This window comes from Anthonomus grandis, chromosome 2 (genome assembly GCF_022605725.1).
Source record: "Anthonomus grandis grandis chromosome 2, icAntGran1.3, whole genome shotgun sequence".
Lineage (NCBI taxonomy): Eukaryota > Metazoa > Arthropoda > Insecta > Coleoptera > Curculionidae > Anthonomus > Anthonomus grandis.
The window spans coordinates 30,405,895-30,431,238 of NC_065547.1; the positions used below are offsets into that span (position 1 = coordinate 30,405,895).

Below are 25,344 nucleotides of genomic sequence, written 5' to 3' on the forward strand. Positions count from 1 at the left end.
AGCAATTGATCCAATTTTATATCAAATACATCATTAGTTGTTATATGACCTTTAATTACATCAATAGGCTTATATTTAGTGACAGAATGAATCGTATGATTATAAGCTAGAATAGCGTAAATCATTTTTTGACTTACTGGTGTTGTGGAAAATGATTGATTGATTATTGAGTAATCTTATATGTTCAGATAGTGTCGAATGTAAACGTTCAATTACACCGTTTGATTGGGGGTGATGTGGTGAGCAAAAATGTACTTTTACTTTGTGTAAAGTTAAGTTAAAAGTTCAGTTACTATTGTATTTTTAAATTCAGTTCCGTTGTCGACGATAATCTGTTGGGGTATACCGTGGTGAGAGAAATAGTTTAGCAAGTTATCTACTATCTCACTAGCAGCTAAAGACTTTAACGGATATGCTTGAGCATATTTAGAAAAACTATCTATTATGGTGAGAAATTTTGTCTGTTCGAGTGTGTACGTGTCTAAGTGTACAATCTCAAAGGGTTTAGTTGCTGTTGGGGTGACGTTCATTGGAACTTTAACGGGCTTTCTTTCATATTTACTTCGAGCGCATATTTCACATTCATTTATGTACGTTTGTACAGAACTTTTAAGATCGGGCCAATAATATTTTTCTCGTAATCTTTTTATCGTCTCTTCGATACCGCGATGATTTGTTTTACTTTCGTGGTAATTTTGAATTATTTCTTTGATGTCATTTTTGTCGGTCACGTCAATTAGTTTTATCAAAAAACGTTTGAATTTAATTGAAGGCCATCTAAAATTTGTTCTAATCACTTCTGAAAAGGGTTCATAAATCTCAGGGTCTGAAAAATACAGATGGTATTGTTTTTCTGGGACTACTAATTCCTTCATAAAACTCAAAATATCTTCTTCGAAGTTATTTTTCGAAATTTGAACTAGTATCCTACGTTTTTTGTTAAAGAGTATTTTGATTATAGGTTTTGCAGGTGAATGCAGAACACTTTTTATAAAAATTTGATTAGCTCCATAATTAACCGCAGATTCTATAATGGGAATACCGACTATAGGATCTTAGTCGACGTTCGTGTGAATCGTCATATCGTCTGGTAAGACTGGCGATTCATCGTCTGGTTGGGCGATAATGGATGCTCGATCTAGGTCAGGGTTTATGGTATTATTTTCGTTGTTTTGACTGGTACTTCCAGCCATTTCTTGGCCTAAATTTTTATTAAACTCTTCCATATAATTTTTAAGATTTACAAACTCAGGTGTTTCTTTTGTGTGAATTTCGATTCGCGAAAGGGCGTCTGCGTTGGTATTTAATTTACCCTTTTTATAGATTATAGTGTAATCAAATTCTTCCAATTTTATTCGCCATCGTAAAAGTTTAGAGGATGGGTCCTTAAGGGAAAAAGCCATTGCAAGGGTTTATGATCGGTTATGATGTTGAACTTTCGACCAAAAAGATAGGGTCTAAAATATTTTGTTGCCCATACGAGGCAAAGACATTCTTTCTCAATGGTGGAGTAGTTTTGCTCAGAATCGTTAAGAGTACGAGAAGCATACGCTATAGGTAAATCTTGACCAATAGGGCCTTGAGACAAAACTGCGCCTAACGCAACATTGCTTGCATCGGTGGTTAAATTAAACGGCTTGGAAAAGTCAGGGTATTGCAAAATGGGTTCGTTTATCAGCAAATTTTTACAGGTTTCGAAACAATTTTTGAACTCGTCATTGTGTTCAATCTTTGCGCCTTTCTTTAAACATTTCGTCATAGGTTTTGTGAGTTTAGCGAAATTATTTATGAATCGTCTATAGTAGCCTAGGAGTCCTAAGAAACCTTTTATTTGTTTCGTCGTTTGTGGAATAGGGAATTTTTTAATGGCTACTATTTTGTCAGGGTTGGGTTTCACACCTTCGGGGGTTACAACGTGTCCTAAGTAAGCGACTTCGCGTCTCAAAAATTTGCTTTTATCCAACTGAATTTTAAAATTAGTCTCTCTCAACCTTTTGAAGACGGCTTTAGGACTATCGATGTGTTCCTGAAGTGAAGTCGAAAAAACAATTATGTCATCAATGTATACTAGACATTTTTCATTTTGAATTCCACGCAAGATGGAGTCCATTATTCTCTGAAAAGTTGCCGGAGCATTTTTCAGTCCAAATGGCATTCGGGTAAATTCAAAATGTCCGTTTTCAGTGCTGAAAGCTGTTTTGGGGATGTCTTCTTCGCTCATCTCAATCTGATGGAAACCTGAGGCTAAGTCCAATGTCGTAAAATATTGACATTTGCCTAATTTATCGAGTAAATCGGAAATATTGGGCAAAGGATATTTATCGTCAATCGTTTTTTCGTTTAATTTGCGGAAATCTACGACTACGCGCCATTTCTGTTTGTTCGAGGCGTCAAGTTTTTTTGGGACTACCCAGATTGGTGCAGACCAAGGGGAATTTGAGGGCCTAATGATTTTTTGGCCCAACATTTTTTTTTTGGGATTCAACTTCGGTTTTATGGATGAATGGATACCTATACGATTTTGTATAAACAGGTGTTTCGTCCGTTGTTCGAATGTGATGTTTAATTTTGTTCAAGGCGTATCAAGTCAAAGGCGTATTTTCTTGATAGAAAATGTCCGAAAATTCCTTACATAAATTTAAAATTGCATTCTTTTCTTCTGAATTTAAATGGTCAGTTCTTATTTGGTTTAAATTTAGTTCGCATTTAGGGGAATCATCGAATTATTATAATCTATGGTTTCCATGAATCTCCTATCAAATTTTTCTACTTCGATTGGTTGTGAAAAATCGAGAACTACTGGGTCACACGTATTATTTAAAATAGTGGTAATCGCTGAACCATTTTTTGCAATTGTAAGACATTCTGGAATTTCGCAATTGTGAATTTTTTGATGGGGAATTATTATTTCGCCATTTTTTATTGTTGTTGGAATTTTAATTACTTGTTCTGTACGGGGTGCTATTGTTATGCAATTAGGTTCCTGTTTTGTTTGATGGTATTGGAGTTTAATTTTTGCGTGAGGGTAATCAAATATCCTCGCTTGAAATCTAAATTCGCTTCCAAAGATTTTAGGTTATCTAGACCTAAAAGTCCTTTAAAAGTATTATGGAATTTAAACAAATGAAACTTTAAATTTTTCGGGCGTGGCAATTTAAAAATTTTTGACGCGAGTATCTGCGCACTAAATTTATGAGCAGATTTCTGGAAAACCGTACTTACAATAAAAGGGTCGTTTTTTATACAATTAGGATAAAATTTGAATGCAAGTTGGGGATCTATAAATGATTTCGTAGATCCAGAATCAATTAAGATTTTGATGTTATGTTCCGGAAAGGTGACATACGGTAACTCGCTTACGCTATTTGTATTAAAAGACAAGATCGGTGGGGCTATGTTTGAGGGTTGACTTGATCGACATTTGGAAAATTTTCATAATTCTCTTCAAAATAGTCGTTCGGTTCCTCTTCTTCGTAGTATTCGTTTTGTGGGTCATTTTGGAAATTTTGTTCATAGTAATCTTCATCGCTATATGAATGAGGGTGCAAATTACCTGAAGGGTTAAGTTGTGTATTGTAAATCTCTTCAACAATAGGTTTTGGCCTATTTTGTTGATTTTGGTAATTATTATTTCTATAGTTAGAAGTAGAAGGGCGGTTTGTATTATTAGTACAAACAGACATGGGAGTAGGCTTGGGGAATTGCCTATTGGGATTTGGTTTAAAGACATTTTGTTGTCTACCAAAAACTTCCGAGTTTGTTGGCAAACGGGGTTGTTTATAATTCGGGTTAGGTCTTATATCAACTGGGCCTGTTGGGAAAAATCTATTGTTATTGTTATGACTATAATTATTTACATTATGTCTGTTAGGGTTTGTGTCTCTGTGAGTCTGGTAGTTAGGTTTTTGTTGAAATTTCTGTTTGTTTTGTGTTTGTGTATTATGCACATAATTATTTTGAAAATACTTTGTATTGTTCTCTTGCAAAACGAACTGTATGGCTTCGGCTAGATCTACCGGCCGCATGCAACGTATGGTATTGCCAAGTGGCTCTCTTAGTCCGGATATGAAAGTAGTTAAGGCTAATTTTTTATACATATCCCTCTTTATAGGGGCAGCTTGAGCATTTTCATGAGCATCAACATAACTGCACAAAAGATTTAGGATTTCTAATACTCTATCATAGAAATTCTGCGGAGACTCATTGCCTTGTCTTAACATTACTAAATCTCTATTTAAGCAAGTTTCATCTCTACGGTCAGCGACATTTCTATATAGGGTATTTTTTAGAACGTCCCAAGTGGAGACATTTTGAACATTGAATACTAATTTTGCATTTCCCGCTAATTTACCTATTAAGCTATTTAAAATATAAATATTCTGAAAATTTGCGGGGTTGTTAGCATCGTAAAACGTATCAATAATTGATTTGCAAATTGCCAAATATCTATTCAGCTCTGATGGGTTACCATCAAAATTCGGCACACAATTTAAAAATTCTGGTTTAAATTGCGCCATTTTATTTTCTGAATTTATTTTATGACTAGTTTCTTTTTCTAAGTCTTTAAAAATTAATTTTTCAATTTCTTTAATATTAGAAAGATTTTCTTTCAATTGATCTAAATCAATAGTTAACTTATTATTTAACGCTTCCTCAATTATAGAAGCGGAGACAGAGCTAGTTGAAGGTTCTATTCTAAGGCTTTCAAGTGCGTTGCTTAATTCATTAATCGACATTAGCAAAATACAGTTGCACTAAACAAAAAATCGACTTACATGAATATTATGACTGCGTTTCTAGCCATCTATGAAGTAGCGAACTCTAGGGTGGCGATTGTAGTCCAATCCAAGGTCCAACTCCTCGTGAAACTGGTCAATGTAGTACCAATCTCCCAATTTTTGCGAAACAGTTCACACAAAGGTCACGATGTCCTCAGTTAACCGCACGCACTTAACTTGTGGTCTTAGCGAATATTTCGATGTCCTTTCGAAGCACTCTCGACCGTTCGATTGCCAATCAATCGTTGAACGAAAAGCCAATATTCGATATATCAGCTTTTGGCAATCCTACCGACTGCGCCAATTAAAAATCGTGTTTTCGATTTTACGTTTTTAAAAAATTATTTATTAGGCTACACAGCCAACATGTAAGTTTAGAATACAAAAATATATCAAAAATCAAATTAACATAGATCTTAGTTACAACAACTCTAAACTCTGACTAACTGTAAAAGCAACGGTAATACTAATATAACAAAGGCATAAAAATAATAAGTAAGCAATATACAAAATGCATCGTAAACAATATGCATGGTAAAGGGGTGTATAACTCAGGTCACACCTCAAACGTCAGCGTCGTCAACTTCATTTCCGCCATTTATTATATTTTTTGTTGGCAATACTGAAAATGTTCAGAGTGACTAGACTAATCAAAAGGACACAACCACTATAAAAATGGCGGTCACCAGGCAGCGGTTATTTTCGAGTGGCCATATGCATTAGCAGTGCAGGTATATTTATTAAGTTCGTGCCTAGACTAAATCCTGTTACTCTGTGAAAATTCCAAGCGTTCAGAATTTAAAGCAAATCGATTTGGAGTCTCAGGAGAGCAGCTTTTCTTTAACTTCGCTTTTATCAAATCATATTTCATATTTTTATGGTACTTAACCTACCGTCATTTTTTATGACAAGTCTTATAGCTCTAAAATACAACCTCTTTAAATATAAAATAGTACCTTCTAGTTTTACTTGAAGCTCTTTTCCTATTAATCTACAAGGTTTTAAAGATTTTCCGCTTTTTTAAACAAGATGTCATGATAATATTGTTATTATGAAACTTTTGTCCCTCTTTACTTAGTTAAAATGTTAATTACTTAATTTCTTGTTTAGATAATCATTTAACTTTACGTTTAAAAACAAAAACTGAGTTTCTTCAATAAAAATTCAAACCCAAATCTCTGAGAAGAGAATTTTTTTAACACGCCACTGATATTAGGCGCTTTAGTAGAGAACACCTTTAAAAAGTGACACTAGACATTACAGTTTCCGTCTTTATCAGCAACGTCAGGTGACGCTTATTGTCAATGTTGACGTACTGACGTGGAGTTTGTGAGATGTGGATGTTTTAAAAAGTTTGTGTTTAGTTTTTCGCCTTAAACTATTAATTTCTACTAGAAAAATTCTTCTTTAGCCATCGTAAAAGGTAGAATACATGTTCTTCTAATATACTTTATAACCACCTGAGGGCATCAAGTCATAATTTCTCAAGAAAACGTTATACTACCAAATTAAAGTTCTTCCTTGGAGTTAACAAGATCCATTAAACTCTTTAAATTAATTAACTAGATTTTAATAAAAACTTTGATTGCTTTAGCATTTTACCCCTTATAATGACTATAAACTTACGTTTAAAATCAATTCGTAACATATCTGTTAAACATATAACTTTCCCCAGATGGCTACCTACAGCTATGAAGAATATATTCAGCAAAACGAAGACCGCGATGGAATCCGGGTAACGTGGAATGTATGGCCTTCCAGCCGAATTGAAGCCACCCGTCTAGTAGTACCTTTGGCTACTCTGTATCAACCTATCAAAGAACGTCCTGACCTACCTCCAATTCAGTATGATCCTGTTTTGTGTACCAGGAATAATTGTAGGGCTATTTTGAACCCCTTGTGTCAAGTTGACTATAGGGCCAAATTGTGGGTGTGCAATTTCTGTTTTCAACGCAATCCAGTAAGTGATGAATTTATTTAGGTAAAGGTCTAGAAATTTTTCAGAAAATTGCACTAAAAATTATGGGAAAAGGTGTAAAATATGTTTTATTTTACCAGTATTTTAATTGCAGAGGAACAAATTGAAAATTTTAAATACAACTTTTTTTTAAAGAAAAATATGAAAAATTTTGACATTGCTACATTTTTTATACCAGCAATTTTAAATCTAACCCATCCCAATCCAACTATAAAAGCAACAGATAACAAATTTTGGAGAATTTTTATTACTGTAATAATCAATTCAATATCATAAAATGTAATATTTACAAAAGTCAAATAACATTTGGTATGAAAATTACTATTACACATGAAAATTAAATTTGTCAATCCCATAAAATATAGAATAAAATTATTAGAGACATTAATAAATAGAAAGAAAGATAACATTGTCAATTTAAATAATGAAGGTTGAAATAATAGAGTAGACTAACACAAATTGGATAAAAGAAAGCCGTTATCTAAAAAGTTATGAACATAAGAATGATTCATACAATAAAATCATTCTTTGATTAAGAGTGCCTTAATTTTTATTTATTTATTTAGTAGTATTAACAGCCAGAGGTAATTACAGATGCTCATTATAACATATTCAATGCAAATTAACTAAACATAAGAACAAAGTGGGTTAACATATGACATTAAAAACAAAATTACATAAACTAATAAGTGTCAAATACATACTGTCTCTAGAAAGTAAAAAGTCTATCCTCCATTATTGTATTTATAAATGCATTCAAACTAATCATATCCAATTCTAAATCACTAGCAAAAATATTAGAATATTTAGACATTTTATCAACTGTTGAATTCTTATAAATGGTCATTCTAGAAAATTCTAGGTGCAAGGTATTTTTTTGTCTTGTATTTCTGTTATTTATTAAGAAATTAAATATTGCTTCAAAAGTAAAAGGTGGTCATACCCTTGCTGTGGATAATATCTTAATTTTTTATAAAACATGTATTTGAAAAATTTATTTTGGATGCATTCTAGTTTTAAGTATTTAGTTTTAAGTTCAAACAACACTCCCTGTATTAAAACATTATATTATGATGAAGCCCATTTTTTAATGTGCCTCATTTATCATATTAACAGTGTGATCTGTAAAGTCCATATTATAGTCCATTAACAAACCCAAGTTTCTCTTTCTGAATTCACAAACTGTTTACTATATGATATGTAAACTTTGTGATATTCCAGCAACCAAACAAACACATATCATTAATACAAAGAAATAACTAATGGAGGTCCTAAATTGGAACCTTGGGGGACTCCAAAGGAACTAGGAACTCCACTGATCTCAACATACTGTTCCCTATTTAAGAAATAAGATTTGATAAGTTTAATCAGGATATTACATACATTGTACTTATAAGGGGCTTTTATTATAACACATCTTACATGATGTATGACTTATTGAAGGGCTTTTCTATTATGTTTCATAAACCTGTTTTTTCTCATTAAACCTTTTGTTAACAAACTGGAAGAATGTTATATTAAATTGGTTAATGTAGATTTATTTGGCAGAAACTTATGCTGGTAGTTAGATATAATAAACTTAACTTCTTCATTTAATCTCTCAAATATTCCTATCTCAAAGAAACACTTTAGAACCCTTGCCCCTTTTTTATATAAAGGAATAACTTTGCTTTTTCTTCTAATGGCTAAATATGTACTGAAGAGGTTCCACCAACAACTTAGGTGGCAGCTGTCTCACACAATTAGGTAATGTAATAAATAACTTGATGATAGTTTAGTGCAAATCTTGCCCTTTTTATTCATAGCCAACCCATTAGAAAACAGTCATTGTGTTTTGTAGGATATCAATGTACTTCTGAAAGAGTACATGTTGTACAAAATTTTTTTTGTTCAAGACATAGTTGGTTCATAAATGATACTTACACAAATATTGACATTAAATTCTATCCCTACAAGCAAGTGCACCTGCAAAAAAAAGGAAAAAGTACCTGGGTGTTTCTACCCTTCTATGCAGAAGTTATCTCATAGTTCTATGCATTAAGACAATACATAGAACAAGTGAAGTTTAATTTAAGGTCATATTTTTGTCAAAAGTTCTTACTTACAACATATCTACAAAACATTTAATAAAGGATTTACATTTTTGAAAATAAAACTATTAAATTGTTTAGCATAATAATTTTTCATGTCTTTTAATGAAACTGGTAACACATTATGTATTTTGTGTGCTATGACAGGGGTAAATTGCTGGTTACTATGTTATGTCCTAAAAGGAACAATCAGCACATTACGATTATTACTTCTAGTACTGTAGGCATAATCCACATATTTTTAAAACATATTAATACTTTAAAAAATATGATTGCAGTAGATATTACATAGAATTCAATTATAAGAAGCAGTCTTAAAACAGTCTCTGTTATTAGAGACCATTGTATTGCACTGGTAAAAAACCTTTAGTTTAGTGGTCATTTGGATAATGTTGTTGCTAAAGCCTTTCAGATACTTGGATTTAGAAGAAGCACCCATGAATTTATGGATATAAAATCCTCTACTTAGCCTTAGTATGTTAGTTGTATTTGGTTCCCAAACTATGAAATTCATATTAACAGCATCAGATTGGTTTAGCACAAGTTCTTAAAACTTGAAGCCTATAAGCTAAATATTTTAGAAGATTATGACGACTATGTACTTCCAAATACTTAAACTATGAAATATGGGCCCAATGACAGCATGTTATTGAAGAAGAGACCTTTTAACCCTTTATAAAATTCCTCATAGTAGGCTTTCTGCTCCTGAATTGTGAAAATGAAAGCCATTCAATATATGGCTTGGTGGGAAAATGCCTAATTATGACTTAATAAGTATAAGAATAAATCTATCTCTAGAACCACCATACTGGTCCATCAACATTCTGAAATTGATTTTTATGGTTTTTTACATATATTGCTGAGGCAGGTACATCACAGCATCCATTAATATTGTCATTGTTTTGTTAAGTTTTTTTGATTAATAACTTTAGATTTAAGTAATTAATTGTGCTGTTATGATATATTATATTTATTTTTAAGATGTTTCATTTGATTTTGTAACTGGTGATAAACCATTGATAAATAAAATAATCCACTACCACTCTTATAATGATAAATTATAATTATAATACCAATCTTATATTGATAAATAAAATAATACACTACCACTCAGTATTTGCCCACATATGACTGTTTTAAAGTTATAACTAAAAATAATAAACCCATCAGTTATTCTTATCAAACGGTTTATTTATAACAAAATGAATATAAACAATACATTTTCCAATTAATTAAATTTAAGAAAGTCAAATTTTGGATTCATCTACATGTCCGCCTCGATTTTTAATAACAGCTTCACAGAGTTTCGGTAGTCTTCTAATTAATTTGTCCAAAGTTTCCTGAGGTATCTTGTGCCACTCTTTTTGGATGATCCTCCACAAGTCTTCTTTTGATGTGAGGCATGATTTTCGCACTTGTCTATCCAGTTCATCTCTCAGTAATTCGATAAGATTGAGGTCTGGTGGTTGTGGGGGCCATACCATAACTTTCAGAAGATGTTGCCTTTGTTATTGACCTAAATATTGCTTGCACAATATCGACGTGTGCTTGGGGTCATTGGCTGAAAGATGAAGTTTTCCCCAATTATTCGAGTACCAGAAGGAAGTACATTGTCACTTAAAATTATTTAAAATAATCTAATTAGATCTAATTAGGTCGCCCACTGCAGATCCTACGAAACAACCCCACACCATCACCGAACCACCACCGTGGTTAACTGAGGCCACCGTACAGTTCTCAGCGACCCTTTCATTGGCATAACGCCGAACAAAAACTCGCCTCTTCGTTCCAAAAACCTCGAATTTCGACTCGTCACTTCAGAGAACTTTCTTCCAGTTACAATGGTCCATTCTTTGTGTGATTGGGCCCACTCAAGTCTTTTCTTCTTATTAATATCCTTCAGTAGCAGTTTGGATACAGCTAAATATCCTTTAAGACCAGCATTATAAAGTCGCCGTTTTACTGTCGAAACACTGACCGCTTTTTTACGCTCCTTGTTTATTTTTTGCTGTGATTTCAGGGGCGGTAAGGCGTCTATTGCGTTTGCTTGTAATTATAATATTTAAATCTTCCTTTGAACTTGTTGCCTTTGGCCTTCCCGATCGAGGTTTGTTGCTAGTAGTCTCTTCTCTGGTGAATTTCCTAGCAATTATAATCGACAGTCCGCCTTGGAATTCCTAAATCCGTCGAAATTTGACGGTTAGTCTTTCCAGCCTTCTGAAGTCCAATGATAATAACTTTTGTTTCTACCGATAACTCTTTTGTTTTAGCCATTTTAAAGAATGTTGAAAAACCAGCAAAGAAACGGTGACAATCGTCAATAAGCAAGCGAAATTATTTACCAATGTTACACAAAATCAATTCTTGAAGACTAAAAAACAGATTAGTTTTTTAGAAGAAGTGCATATTTTCATGTTTGTTATTTGCAAGACTATTTTTAAATACTCAGTGTTTTTCAATGAACCATAGTTGATAGGTATGCTGTTTAAGTATATATGCAATTTACAAAAGAGATACAATTTAAATATAGGTATAAAGATAAGATAAAGATAAGGTGGGCAAATACTTTTGAGTGGTAGTGTAAATAATAATAAATTATAGACCCCTAGCATTCAAAAATTTTTATCATAACACAAATGTGTTGGATATTTATTTATATTTGGAAAAATCCCACTAACTGATTACAATTATCGAAGTAATATTAAATGATATTAAACATATTGAAAAATAATAATATTATTTATTAACTGATATAACTCATATAATTATATACATTCAGAAAATTTCTAAAAAAAAATTAAACTAAATATTTCCATCAGAAGACTGTAACATTGTGTTAAATAAATTTCATGAATATTGTGTGCATAATAGCCTTATACTAAACATCAGCATAACTATATTTATGCAACTATTTCCCAAAACTACTAACATAAATTTATGATCTTCTAGTTAAACTAGCAGGCAAAACAATAGAAAGCTCTTCAAATGTAAAGGTTCTTGGGCACAATATTGATCAGAAATTAATGTGGGAGGGTCATATTGATAAAGTTTGTGAGGAAATTAGTTCTCTATGTTTCTTAATTAGGTAAAATAATAAATAAATAAATAATTAATGTAGAAATACTAAAAATGATTTACTATGGGCTTGTGTAGTCTACTTTGCAGTATGGTTTAATGTTTTGAGGCTCATTAGAGCATATCAATAGAGTCTTTCTAATGCAAAACAACATTTTGTGATGTGTGGAAAATATATCAAACACCTCATAGAGGGATATTTTTAAAAAATACAATTTTCTTACCTTCCCTTGTTTATATACCCACCAATTAAAAATATTTGTTAAACAAAATTAATCAAATTTTGATAAACATCGCACCAGTCATCAGTATTAAATACGGGGGGCACAGAATTTGGTTCTCCCATAGTGCAGATTAACTGTATGACAGAACTCCCCTTTATGTATATGGGTAAAGTGTCTGAACTGAATGAAATGCATGTTGAAAGAAGATTACAAGTGCAACAAATTTGTAATTGAATCTAAAGAGTTCCTGATCGAAGATGCATTTAGTTATTGGCCAACTTGGCACAATTACAATTATAACTATTGGAACCATAGTTGATTCTATGAAAAAGGACGTCAAATACAAGGTTGCTGCGAGTTGTTCGAGCAGGCACATGAAAGCCCAAAAAAGACTTTTCAAAGTCATGAGAAATTCTTCTCCAAGAAAGTGGAGAATAGATTAAGAGTTTGACAAAGGTCATGGTAATGAAACTCTTGATTGTTTAAAAACTTAAAGTTCATGTAGTGCAAAAATTTTCTCTGACCTCTTTCAATTCTATGCACATGATTAAATATTTTAGCATATTAAATATTTTAGCATAATATGGATTCCAGATCGACGAGGCATACTCAAGTTGGGATCTTACTAAACTGCAATAAAATATTTTAAGAGCTGACACACTAGAAAACTTTTCAGAGTGGTGCTTTATGAAAACCAGAAGTCTTCAAGACAGTAAGAAGAAGAAGAGCCCTCTTATTTGTAATGTGTTCAATGAATGATAGTTCGGGGTCAAGAGTAACACCCAAGTCATTGATATTTTCGGCGGTTGACAACTTGTTTAGCTAAATAAAATATTCATAATCTATCTGACGTCTCAGCTTAGAAAATCTCATAAAAGAACACTTTGAGGCATTAAGCTCCATTCCACTTTTCTTACACCACATCACCAATCTATTTAAATCCTGCTGCAGCAAAAACCAATCGTGAATGTTTTTAACTGAAATGTATAACTTAAGATCATCAGCGAAGAGAAGAAATTTTGAGTGAATGAAGTAACCTATGAAGCAATATTAATAAAAATGTTGAAGAGCAATGGTCGTATTTGAGGCCCCGGCGGATCTCCAGAAGGAACAGGAATATCACGTGAGAGAAAATTATAAAGTTTGATAACCTGTGAACGTCCCGTCAAGTAACTCCTTAACCAATCAAGCATATAAATTAAAAAAGTCATCCATTTTCTCTCTAAGGTGCTGGTATAATATCAAAAGCAGGAACGAAAAACTCTCAAAATCTACAGCATCTATATAATTTAAATAACGGTTACATATGTTTCACTCGGTTAGGACATCATCAGATCTTAAAAAATTATTAATTTAAAATAAAATTACAATAAAAAATAAAGTTTTCCCTTACCAAAAATAGGACGATACACATACATACACGTAAACGAACTCTAATTGTATACAAACAAAACATTCCAAATAGGTACAAAGATTAAAAATTTTATAATTAATACACATTGTGACATCTGCAATAAAACACATTAATTTACTAGAGTGAAGTTAAGTTCGTTGCAAATTTTATATTCTGATGGTGCAGAGTTCTATAGTTGGTTATTGGGTGGCGCTGCGTCTGTAGCAATGGTACTCGTTATAGGCGATGGAGATATACAGTTAATATTGTTAAAAATAAAATGATTCTGTCCCGTAATTTTGTCGTTCACACATACAAAATCGGGACTTTTTATGGCTTTATTAATCTCCATCGTCTCTAAGAGATCGAGCTTTCTACCTTTATCACATTTATGTAGAATTCCGATAATTTCTTCGGGCGGGAAAGTGTGTCTATTTTCTAATAAGTGGTTGGCAAAAGCTGACTTGCTCACTACAATATCGGTGTTAATATGTTTATCAAACTGGGATTTATGTTCTTTAATACGCGTTGGTACTTTCCTGCCAGATTGTCCAATGTACACTGCGGGGCATTCAATGCCCATTTTGATTTTGAGAGTTTTTCGTTCCTGCTTTTGACAATCAAGCATAGCTCCAGAGATACCCGCGCGTTCTAATTCATTTAACAGTATGTGATGAGGAACCCTGTCAACGGCCTTGAAAGAAATCGGTGTAAACAGAATACACCTCCCTCCAAGGCTTCCGACAAATATTGAATTTACAGCAGGAGGTTTAGCTCAGTGTTTTTCTTAGCTCTAAAACCGAATTGCTCTGGCATCAGAAGAGAAGACAGTTGAGAAGTAAGAATCTAGTGTCCAGTCTCTCAAAAACCTTCGGTATAACGCTAAGGATAGAAAACGGCCTATAGTTCTTAACGTTGGTTCGCCCTCCAGATTTGTGGATAGAAACCACATAAGTGATCTTTCAGCCGGAATTCCGAAAATTTTCCGACCAAAAATATGGTACAGAAGAGCAGCCAGAAAAAATGAGCAGCTACGAAGAAATAAAGGATGGAGGCAGTCAGGTCCTGAACCCTTGTTGATGTTTAACTGGGACAGTTCAGAATAGACGTCTGCTATTGGGATTTCATAGTTCAAGATGTGTGTGTTATTTAGTGACGGATAACTGTCATTAAGATTTACATCACTATCGTGAGTAAAAACTGATCAGTAGCAAAGAGATCCGCTGATTCCGGCCCCATGCTTGCAGAAACATTCTCCAATGAAAAAGTATTTGGACAATTGTTCGTTGTCAGTTTAGAATTAATATAGTTCCAAAAATATTACATTACATTTTATTCGGTTCAGGAATTTTTGGATTTTTCAGCAACATAGTGGAGCAACAATCTCCGTTATTGTTTTTTTATCAAAATTTTTAATGTAAGTATTTTGTTTATTCTTTGAGATGACTAGTCATATAAATTACTGTAAATTCTTTCCTGTAATTTGCTATGGTTTCATTGATGAATAGATTTGTTTTTTTTTCATTTTGTGATTCCACTTATTAACATTAGACCTATATTACATCACATCAAAATTGTCGATCACATCGAAAACGTCACTTCTGTCACTAGGGGAATGACCAGTAAGTGCACTTACGCTCTTCTTGATTTTCTCAGATTTAATTTAAATGCAGTTCGTTACTTGATTTGTAGGGCAGATTTGTGAAGAATAACTCAGGGTACAAATTTCTTTTATTTGGTATATCTATCCTATCTTTTAGGCTTGTTGTAGATAACTAAAGTAACCAGAGATTGAGCTACTAAAAGTGCTGATCAGGTAACTGTACAAACAACACTGTGCTTCAAGAAGATTAAAATCACCAAATAGGTACAATTTTTGAGAGGGATGATCTTTCTGACTTGGTGAGACTGTACTTTTTATATAAACAATAATATGTGCAATGAAGTTCACTGTTAAAAAATCAATGTTGCAGTTTGTTTCCATCAAAATGATCACATAAGAAATATAGCTATTCATAGCTAGCTTTAAAATATCTCTTCTAGTATGAAATCCCGTTACATTTTGGTAATAAATAGCAAATGGGGTAGTTTTCCTGAGCATTATGTTTTTTAACACAAACTGTTGGTATCTCCCTTACATTATATTGAATCATTATTTATGTTTATCTATACAATCTCATACCATAACCACTGAAAGTATCAAACCTATGACCTGAAACCTACCAAGGATTCGTCAATCATATATAATCATAATTAACTATTTGGAGGGTTTGGTATTAACCACTGAATCAGTCTTAAATATTTAATTTTACTATTATAAATAATTTATTAAGCTTATATATCTTTACTTTTAGTTTCCTCCCCAATATGCTGCCATATCCGAACAACATCAACCCGCAGAGCTCATGCCAATGTTTTCTACCATAGAATACACCATCACGAGAGCACAAACTATGCCTCCAATTTTTTTGTATGTGGTCGACACTTGTATGGACGAGGAGGAACTTGGAGCCCTGAAAGATTCCTTACAGATGTCCCTCAGTTTACTACCCCCAAACTCCCTAATTGGCTTAATCACTTTTGGGAAAATGGTGCAGGTGCACGAATTAAGTACCGACGGGATGAGTAAATCTTACGTATTTAGGGGTACGAAGGACCTTACCGCCAAGCAGATTCAAGATATGTTGGGAATTGGAAGGGTCGCGCCTAATCCTCAGCAAAATCCTAATATGAGGCCTGGGCAGCCAGGGGCTCCTATGCAAGCTCCAGTGCCTCCTGCTAGTAGGTTTATTCAACCGGTAAGTGAATTTTTATTAATTTTGTTAATAGATATATTGATTATGGGTTTTTGTTTTATTATTAGTGTTTTATATTGAGTCCAACTATGAAAATTATAATTTCACTAAATTCACAATTAACTAAAATAATTTTTACTAAAAATATGTTGCCATTTATAATACACCTTTGTCAAATGTGACAACAAGTAGGGATCTTGAAGTTGTATTGGGCTCCTCTCTCTCATTTATGTTTCATATAGCTGAAATTGTATCAAAACCCTTAGAATGACAGATTTTATCAAGAGATGTACAAGATATTTTACAAATATCGCTGCTATCCGCATGCTCTAATCTTTAATCAGATTTTTAGTGTTTTGATTGTTAGCTGGAGTATGCCTCTTCAGTCTCAGTAAGCATGGTATTATATTCACAGGCTGTAACAGGTGCAATGCAGCATCCTGAAATATGTACCTTAGCATTTAAATCGAAAAATGATCCTGTTAACAACTACCATTATGATTAAAGAGTTTTGCATCAGGTGCTTTGTCTTCTTCCTCTTGTTGTTCATTCATCCAACAAAGAATTTTTTAAGAAAAATTTGTATGACATTCTGACTACAGTAGCAGTATTAGTATAGCAGATTCTCCAAAGTTGCTATATTCAATAGGTCTGGTAATACTTACTAGAAATACAAGGTCAATCTGCCTTTTTTACCAACCTTATATTACAAAGGGGTACAATAGGGTTATTACTAGATTAGCCACAGACTGGCAAATAATAATTCATCTCTGAATCTTTTTAACATAAATGCTAGGCGCTTTGCTCAATTTTTTGAATTATTTGATTTTTAACCTTCTAGTTTATTATATGCAAGTTCATTCCTGTATGATTTCAAAGTAATGTTGGTTGGTGGAATCCAATGTGGGATGTTTTAATAAGGAATTTGTTGTGTTCTTTTGTTATTTGTTATTATTTTATCCTGGTTGGTATTATTTGCTAAGCTTGTTTTTATTTATGGTTGTGAATTTCAAATGATACTTTTATGAAATATCATTAAGTTTTAATTGTTTGAGGCTATAAAATATTATTGTAACTATACTAATTTTTTAAAATTGAGATGGCCTATGAATAAATAAATAATCAAAAAAACACCAAAATTCAAAATCTGAGCTATGCCTTGGATATCTGTTGGTTCAAAATATAATCTACAGTGATTTCGCAACACATATTTTTTTTTAGTAATTTTTTGTCCTTCTTAAATATTTGAATCAATTATATGCAAATATATAATAATATTGTATAATAAAATATACGATATGAGCTGATGCCGAAAATATGATAATCAAAGTGTAACTTTCCACTTTCTTGAAAATGCAATTTCTTTAAAAAACAAACTGAACAAGCAAGACCTAAATCACAAATCTACATTCGCCTCTGTAAACGATTCTTTGGTCCAAGGAACAGCGGCAAATTTGAACAGTGATTTTCAGATGACGAATTTTAATTTAAACCTACGCGATCGCAGACTTGGTGTCCCTAGGAAAATGTGGTTCTTTATAGGAAGAGCAACAAGTTCTGTCACTGCTGAATGTTTGTTGTCTGGATTAAGGGGTTACGCATAGACTGATTCGCGAAAAAAAGATATTTTCATGAATGTTTTATTTGAAGGCAATACATTTTTTTTGAATAAATTACCACACATCTATTAGCACATGCTTGAAGATATTCAATTCAATTTTTGGACACTACAACCAATGAAACAGAACAGTCTTTTTTCTCGGCCCTTCCTGGTTAGCATGATCAGTAGAGAACAGCTTTTCTGAAATCATCCAAAACACAAATTTTCTTTAATTTATATTAAGACGGTGTACTTAAACGAGGGATTTAATATAATAAATATTTTTCAGAAAAAAACGATGGTTTTTGTAGTTAGAAGTAAATATTTTGTTTGTTGTAAAAAAAAGTACAATTCCAAATAAAAATTCCTTCGTCCAATTATGAGCTATATTAGCTATAACAAGCCTACAAAAAATTCAATAGCTTATATAGTTTCGACATATCGTGCTTATGACAACGGCACTTTTTGAAAAACTATATTTCATTCGGATACTGGTTTTTACTAGCTAAAAAAAAATTTAGAACTTACATAAAATCATCGATTCCAGGGCCTATAGAGTATCTTCTGCGGCGGTTTCCAATACTTCGGCTTTACGTTGCCTATGAGACGATCTTCTATCTTTTGTCGCGTCTGGTGCGCGCTGTTCGGCGGGCAACAATCGCTTGTCTTCCGTTTTTTTCGACAAATGCATATGTGTTAGGGCTGCAGGGAATTTCTAATACTTCGCACAAATCTTTAGCATTGCAATATTTCCTTCGTTAAAGATCGACAAAATCCCTCCAGGAGGATGTTTAAGGTTTATTTTCCAAATAAGCTGGTTATACTTTTGTTCTTATTTTACTTGAATCCGCCAACGCATCGGGTCGGAAAAATTTTCGTATATAGGCTTGCTCGCAGTTAAAGCAACGTCAGGAAAAGGTCGTAACTGTGGTCCAAATCAGTTCTTTCCGCGTTTTTCGTTTTGCCGGTCCGCGAGTACTCACTTCCATTTACATTATGACTCTTTGCCGGCGGGGCACTTATCGTGTTGTGAGGTTTTGTCAATGGAACTTTAATGATAATAAGTTGCCCAGCAATAAGTAAGCCCAGATGTCATTGGACTTTGCTTTTGCTGAATCAGAATTACGGCGAATAGCGAAACCCTAATATACGGTCAATTTATCATTTTTCCGATCAATTTTCCTTTGCCACCAAGTCCTTTGTTTTTGTTTTTTATTTCATGCAATCAAGTTACCATTCTTTTTTATACATACCCGATGTACTCTTTTCTCTTTACATCGGAATTTTGATATGGCAGCATTTTAGTTATGGCAGAAAATGTTTTTGAATCTCCGACCCCAATATAATTTTCGCACTTTACCCCGAGAATAGATCCTCAGAACGTTTGAACATTTCGAGCATCGCATCAACCTCCATTTTTCCGGCTGATTCAGAATGGTTTGCAGTGCACACAGATTCGTAATTTTCCTTCAAAACATCACATTCGGCCTGGTCTTTTCTACCCTCCCAAACTTGTTACAATTTGCAAAACGCACTTTTCACAACGAGGTCTACAATCTTGCCTTTAGAATACCCAATAAGACTATAAATAAGGTATATATGAGTCACGATAAGGTCGTTTGAAATATATACAAGATGTAATTGCAAATAAATTAAAGAATTATAAATTAATAAAAAGGCCCTGTCGTAAATAAAGACAAAACTATTCAATAGCTTCTTAAAAAAAAGATCTGCATTGAACTTGCAGTATTACAGAATTGGTTGTAGAATGCCTGGACAGAACACATCAAGTAGTTGTTGACCAGACTTCAAAGTCTTTTGAGATGATCTCATACAGCAAGCACTTTATTACAAGCGGCAATACTAGCATTAGTGTAATTTTTTATTTAATGATGTAAAGAGTTCTGATCAATGGGGACATTCATTGATCGATTATCTGCTAACATCATCTGGTTTACCACAAGAATCTTGATCCACTTATGTTCATAAAAGATTTAGTCATTGTAGTCAATAAAACATTCAACAAACACTATTGTTTGCAAAAATCAACGAAGTAAAAGACGGTCAAATGATTTAAGATGAAATTACATAAAATATTTTCCTGGTTAGTAAATAATGGATTATTCTTTAAAAACACTGTTATGGACATAAATGGAGTGGTATTTCCTTAGGTTATTGTAATGTGTGATCTGGGTGTCGATTTGATAAAAATAATAATAATCTTTATTTTGTAATAAAATCTATATACTACTACATATTACACACATAAAAACAAAAATTAAGGTACTACAAGTTACTGTAAACGGTTCTGTAAAAAAAAAAATGTGTTGAGTTTTAAGTGCTCTATGGATAATGTTGTGTTGAACAATGAACCTTTTCTAAGGTACCATTCTAGCAAATTTTGGGATCTAACAATTGATGATGGGCTTAAACTTCAAAATCATATTACCAAAATATGCAATAAAGTTTCTTCTCGTTGCTATGCTCTTAGAGTAATTTCTTATATTTTTTATAAACTTCGACGTAGCTAAAAGTGCTTATCATGCTCTTGTCGAGTCTCACCTGAGACATATGTTTTTGGAGCTCATGTGCTCAATATAGGCTTGACTCACTGTTTTTACTTCAGAAAAGAGCAATTCGGTTTCTGTCTAAAATAGGATATCGTGAGTGGTGCCATCCACTTCTTGTAAATATAAAATTTTAACACTTTGTGCCTTATATATCTTACAGACTGCAAGTTTTATAATAAGTTTAGTTTTAATAGTACACATGTATCTCTTACGATGCAATAACTCGTAACATTTATATATAAAAAAATCTAGTTTAAGTAGAGTAAAATCTATTTCTAGAGAGGCTTCTATGTGCTGTTGCTTTTGTGAATAAGTTGCTATGAAAGGTCTTTCGGTTTTCTCTGTGGATAATGCGGCAATATACAGGTTGTTTCGAAGAAAGCACCGTAGAACATTAAACTCTTTGCTCCCGGTTGATCTGTACTCTCGCCACAATCAGTCACTCTATCACAATATTTATTTTATCCATCAGAATAATAAAATGCGCTCTCATTATTTTCTAAAGGCAACTAAACTCACAATTTTTTAAAGAATTTGGTAATACATTAAAATCTTGCAAGCTCTTATAAAGAACTGAACTAAATCTAAAATTAGTTACAACTATCTATTATGATAAAATGTGTACAATTTCGTGTACTATAATTATGTACATCTGGAAAGGAAACTTGATGAAATTATACCTTATAAATTTGATTATTATACATGATAACAATGTATTCTTGATCTTAAAAAAATACATTAAACAGACATTAAACAATACTTTTTGTTTAATAGATAAAATTTAAGACATTTAGCATTGTTGAAATGGGTGTGTATCTACTACACCTTAAAATAATTCTCATTGCTCTATTTTGAAAAAGTTGTAATTTTTTAATATTAAAATTTGGCACCCTATATAATAATGTAGAACAGAATTTCAGGTGAAGTGGCGCAATATTGTTATAAAATAACATTCTTATACCCAATAATAACTGCATAAGCATTGAACTTGATCAGTATTATACTAATAATATAACTTATAAATTTATTTGTCCTTCATAACATTATTTGATATTCTTTGTAGTTATATTAATATTTTCTGAGTGAATATTTGCTGACTTGCTCTTTTTAGGTCTATCAATAATTTACATCTTTTGACAATTTTTAGAGGTTATTGCAAGATAAAAGGAGCTCTAATTTCCGTTGTGCTATTTTTTCACTCAATTTATTTCATCACTAAAATGAAAAAAAAATTCTTTTAAACTGATTCACTATTAATTTAAATATATATTTTAAACTTTAGGTGGCAAACTGCGAAATGAACCTGACTGACCTAATCGGAGAACTCCAGCGGGACCCCTGGCCAGTTCCCCAGGGAAAACGTTACTTACGGTCTACTGGGGTGGCTCTGTCAATAGCAATCGGCTTGTTGGAGTGCAGTTATGCCAACACGGGGGCGCGAGTCATGTTGTTTATCGGGGGAGCATGCTCTCAAGGTCCCGGACAAGTTTTAAATGATGATCTTAAGCAACCAATTAGGTGAGATTTGTTTGATTAATTTAGACATTTGATTTCATGGTTAAAAAAATTAACAAGAATAACACTTTAGTTAATAAAACGAGGAATATTGATTGATCAAAAAAATTAGAAAAAGTGATAACGCGTATGGATGTAAAACATTTTTTGACCATATTTTAGATGTGTTCAATGAGGTAGCAGTAAACCAACATATTACTATTGAATGGCACCAACCAGGCCGATTTGGTTTTAGTTTGTTTTGTATTGGGCACTATAATCAAAGTATATAGATTTCAACAAGTAGAATCGCTTCTTTGATAAAATTAAAGGTCATCAAATTCTTTTAAAAACAAACTTTTTTTTTCTTGTATATCCGTTGCTATTCCGAATCGAAAGAAGAAGATGACAGATTATTTATAGGCACTTGATTGCTTAACTTCTTCCCGATTTCTTCCATCCTGTATTTTTAACGTATATTTCTGTATTTATAACGCTTTCCAATATTGCCATGTACATCTATATGAAGCTTACTAAACTCGGTCATTTAGGTCCCATCACGATATTCAAAAAGACAACGCGAAATATATGAAAAAGGCGATCAAACACTACGACCATTTGGCGATGAGGGCGGCTACGAACGGGCATTGCGTCGATATTTATTCGTGCGCCCTCGATCAAACCGGACTGATGGAAATGAAGCAGTTGTGCAACTCGACCGGCGGGCACATGGTCATGGGAGACTCTTTCAATTCGTCGTTGTTCAAACAAACTTTCCAAAGGGTGTTCGCGAAGGACCAGAATGGACATTTGAAGATGGCTTTCAACGGTACTTTGGAGGTGAAGTGCTCTAGGGAATTAAAAGGTATTTATTCTTTATTTTGTTAACATATAGTAGCTCCTATTTTTTGGCAGTCAATTTGACATGTGGTGTAACATTCTCGTTATGTGTCCCATTTTGGATGAGATTGCAGGATATCCCTGTCATTTTTCCATCATAATTTTTTAAGATATAGCTTTGCGGTTTTCGCGAGTCTGGATCATTTTTTTGTAAAACTTTTAAACAAACAGAAAGATTCCAACTACTTTTGTTCCTGAAATAAAGGGCGAAAACGAACAAAAAATTAAAAAGCAAATTTAAACCTGATAAGCTAATTATTGTTTGAGAATAGCATACATTTAACCGATTGGAATTTTCTAATTGGTTTTTAACCAAAACTAATAAAAATCCGGCTTTTGCAAAAAAGGTAATATGATCTGACGAATCTCCTCTAAGCAGCAGCGGCATATTAAAAATAGGCAAAATACAAGACATTGGTATCACGAAAACCAACATATTACTATTGAATGGCACCAACCAGGCCGATTTGGTTTTAGTTTGTTTTGTGTTGGGCACTATAATCAAAGTATATAGATTTCAACAAGTAGAATCGCTTCTTTGATCGCCTCAAAATGCCGACTTTTTTATAAGCGGTCGTAAATCACTTGTAAGCTACGCCGGCACCCCTCGCATGACAGAATACAAGTCCGTCCACAAAGTTCACATTAGAAATGCGTTTACGGGGAGCAATAAGGAATGTATTAAGTTTAATAATATTATTGAGTAAAATCAAGGTTTTTTTATTTTAAAATATTTTGATGAGTTTTGACGCTTATTCATTGTGACACATTAAATTAACAACAACTACGTAATAGGTAATATATTTATGTATGCATCCAGTTGCCATTTTTTCTTTGCTTTTATTTCTTTTTATAATACTGTTGCAAGTAATTCATTAATTAGTACTCTGAGTTTTTGTTTGTGCAGTTTAGAAAGCCTATATGGATTGTACGACACTGGATTTGAACTAGTTAGCTCTATAGTCATTTGGACGGTTTCAGTTTTTCCAATCTCACTTAAATTAGTAGCAACACATTTTCTATATCTGTTTAACAGATTCATTATAGTACCCTTATTCTCTAAACTACATGTAATATCGTCTTCTAATAAAATTTTTGAACAACTTAAACTATTTACTAAAGTTATGTCTAAGCAACTATCAAATTTAATTTCGCTACCATTTTTCCAAAATACTACATGTGGCTGCCCTAAAAAATTATTTCCAACCAGTATTTCCGCTGGGCACATTGCGTCAGGTACTACTATAAGACCGATAACGGCACTTACCAAATCGATAGACAGATTGGCCACGCATACGCTAACAGACTCAAAAATTTTACCTGCGAAAGATTTTAAAACCGAGGGGAACTTTTTACTATGTTCAATTTTACTTTATGTACAGTTGAGGTTCTTATTAAAGAACACTCACTACCAGTGTCTATTAAACCATGAACTACTATATTATTAATTAGCATATCCTTAAAATAAAGATTCACATAATGCTTGCCTATGTGGCAAACTTTATAATGCTGTAATTGTCATGCACTGTTTTTATTTGCAGAATTTTTCTTTTTGCGGCACTCCCTTTCTAAATGTCCGACGTTTTTGCAAAAGTTACATTTCGCGAAATCCCGACGAGATTGTTGTCCTTGAAAACGTTTTCTATGGCAATTAAAACTACGATGTCCGTGTCCATTACAATTAAAACACTGAATTTTAAATTTGTCCCCCCTGAAATTTTCTTGATTTTGCCTAGTTGAAATATTTAAATCGCAACTCCTAAGATATGTTAAAAGATCTTCCGTTCTTTTATAATTATTAGCAAGTGCCATTTGTTTTATTTCCTTATTTTCGATTCCGTGAACAATTATTTTAACTTTATCATTTTCCGGTATTTCCCAATTTAGACGTTGAAATCCCGTGGCAGATGTGTCAATATCAAGAGTAAAACGAAGAGCGGCTTTTAATTGTTCCCAACTTTTATGCGCGAATTCACCCGCTAAATACCACTCGCGTGCCCGCCCTTCTAACTTCGATACGACAAATCGTGTGGTAGTTACATCGTCCTACCTCATAAAATATGCCCGTTCTTCAACAAACCGAATCCATTTGTTTATCGAAATATTGTTCTGCCCTGCGTTAAACACCGGTATTGTTTCCCAAGAAAATGATTTCATACTAACCTCATTCCGATGCTTTAACTCTGTTATTTCTTTTTTTAACCATACCAACTCTTGTTCCATTGTTAACGGCGGTGTACTTGACCTTTCACTTGTCTCAACCTCCGTTGATGTTGAGGGTCCAACTTGTAAAGCGGCAAGTGCTAACTTCCCTATTCGACATGGCAACAGGTCACAAATAACAAACTAGCACTATAATTAATTAATTCTATGTATCGACACAGGTACACGGCACAGTTACGAAATAAATCAGTTTTTTTTTTTTTTTTTCGCGAAAAATGCGCAAA

The 25,344-nt window shown here is 33.0% G+C and overlaps 1 protein-coding gene across 2 annotated transcripts in view; it reads left to right on the plus strand.

The window, feature by feature from the left end:
- The first annotated feature begins 6,052 nt into the window (after nucleotides 1–6,052).
- The window catches only part of LOC126750110 (protein transport protein Sec23A), a 39,742-nt gene continuing 20,450 nt past the window's right edge, over nucleotides 6,053–25,344 (plus strand). Inside the window, exons 1-5 of one of the 2 annotated variants that reach the window (XM_050459616.1) lie at nucleotides 6,053–6,201; nucleotides 6,454–6,738; nucleotides 15,893–16,336; nucleotides 21,786–22,021; nucleotides 22,549–22,862. In XM_050459616.1, the coding sequence (XP_050315573.1) occupies nucleotides 6,454–6,738; nucleotides 15,893–16,336; nucleotides 21,786–22,021; nucleotides 22,549–22,862 (1,279 nt within the window). In that variant the 5' untranslated portion in view covers nucleotides 6,053–6,201. Of the gene's footprint in view, nucleotides 6,202–6,453; nucleotides 6,739–15,892; nucleotides 16,337–21,785; nucleotides 22,022–22,548; nucleotides 22,863–25,344 lie in introns of those variants that run through there. The other variant, XM_050459618.1, reaches the window with a different exon arrangement.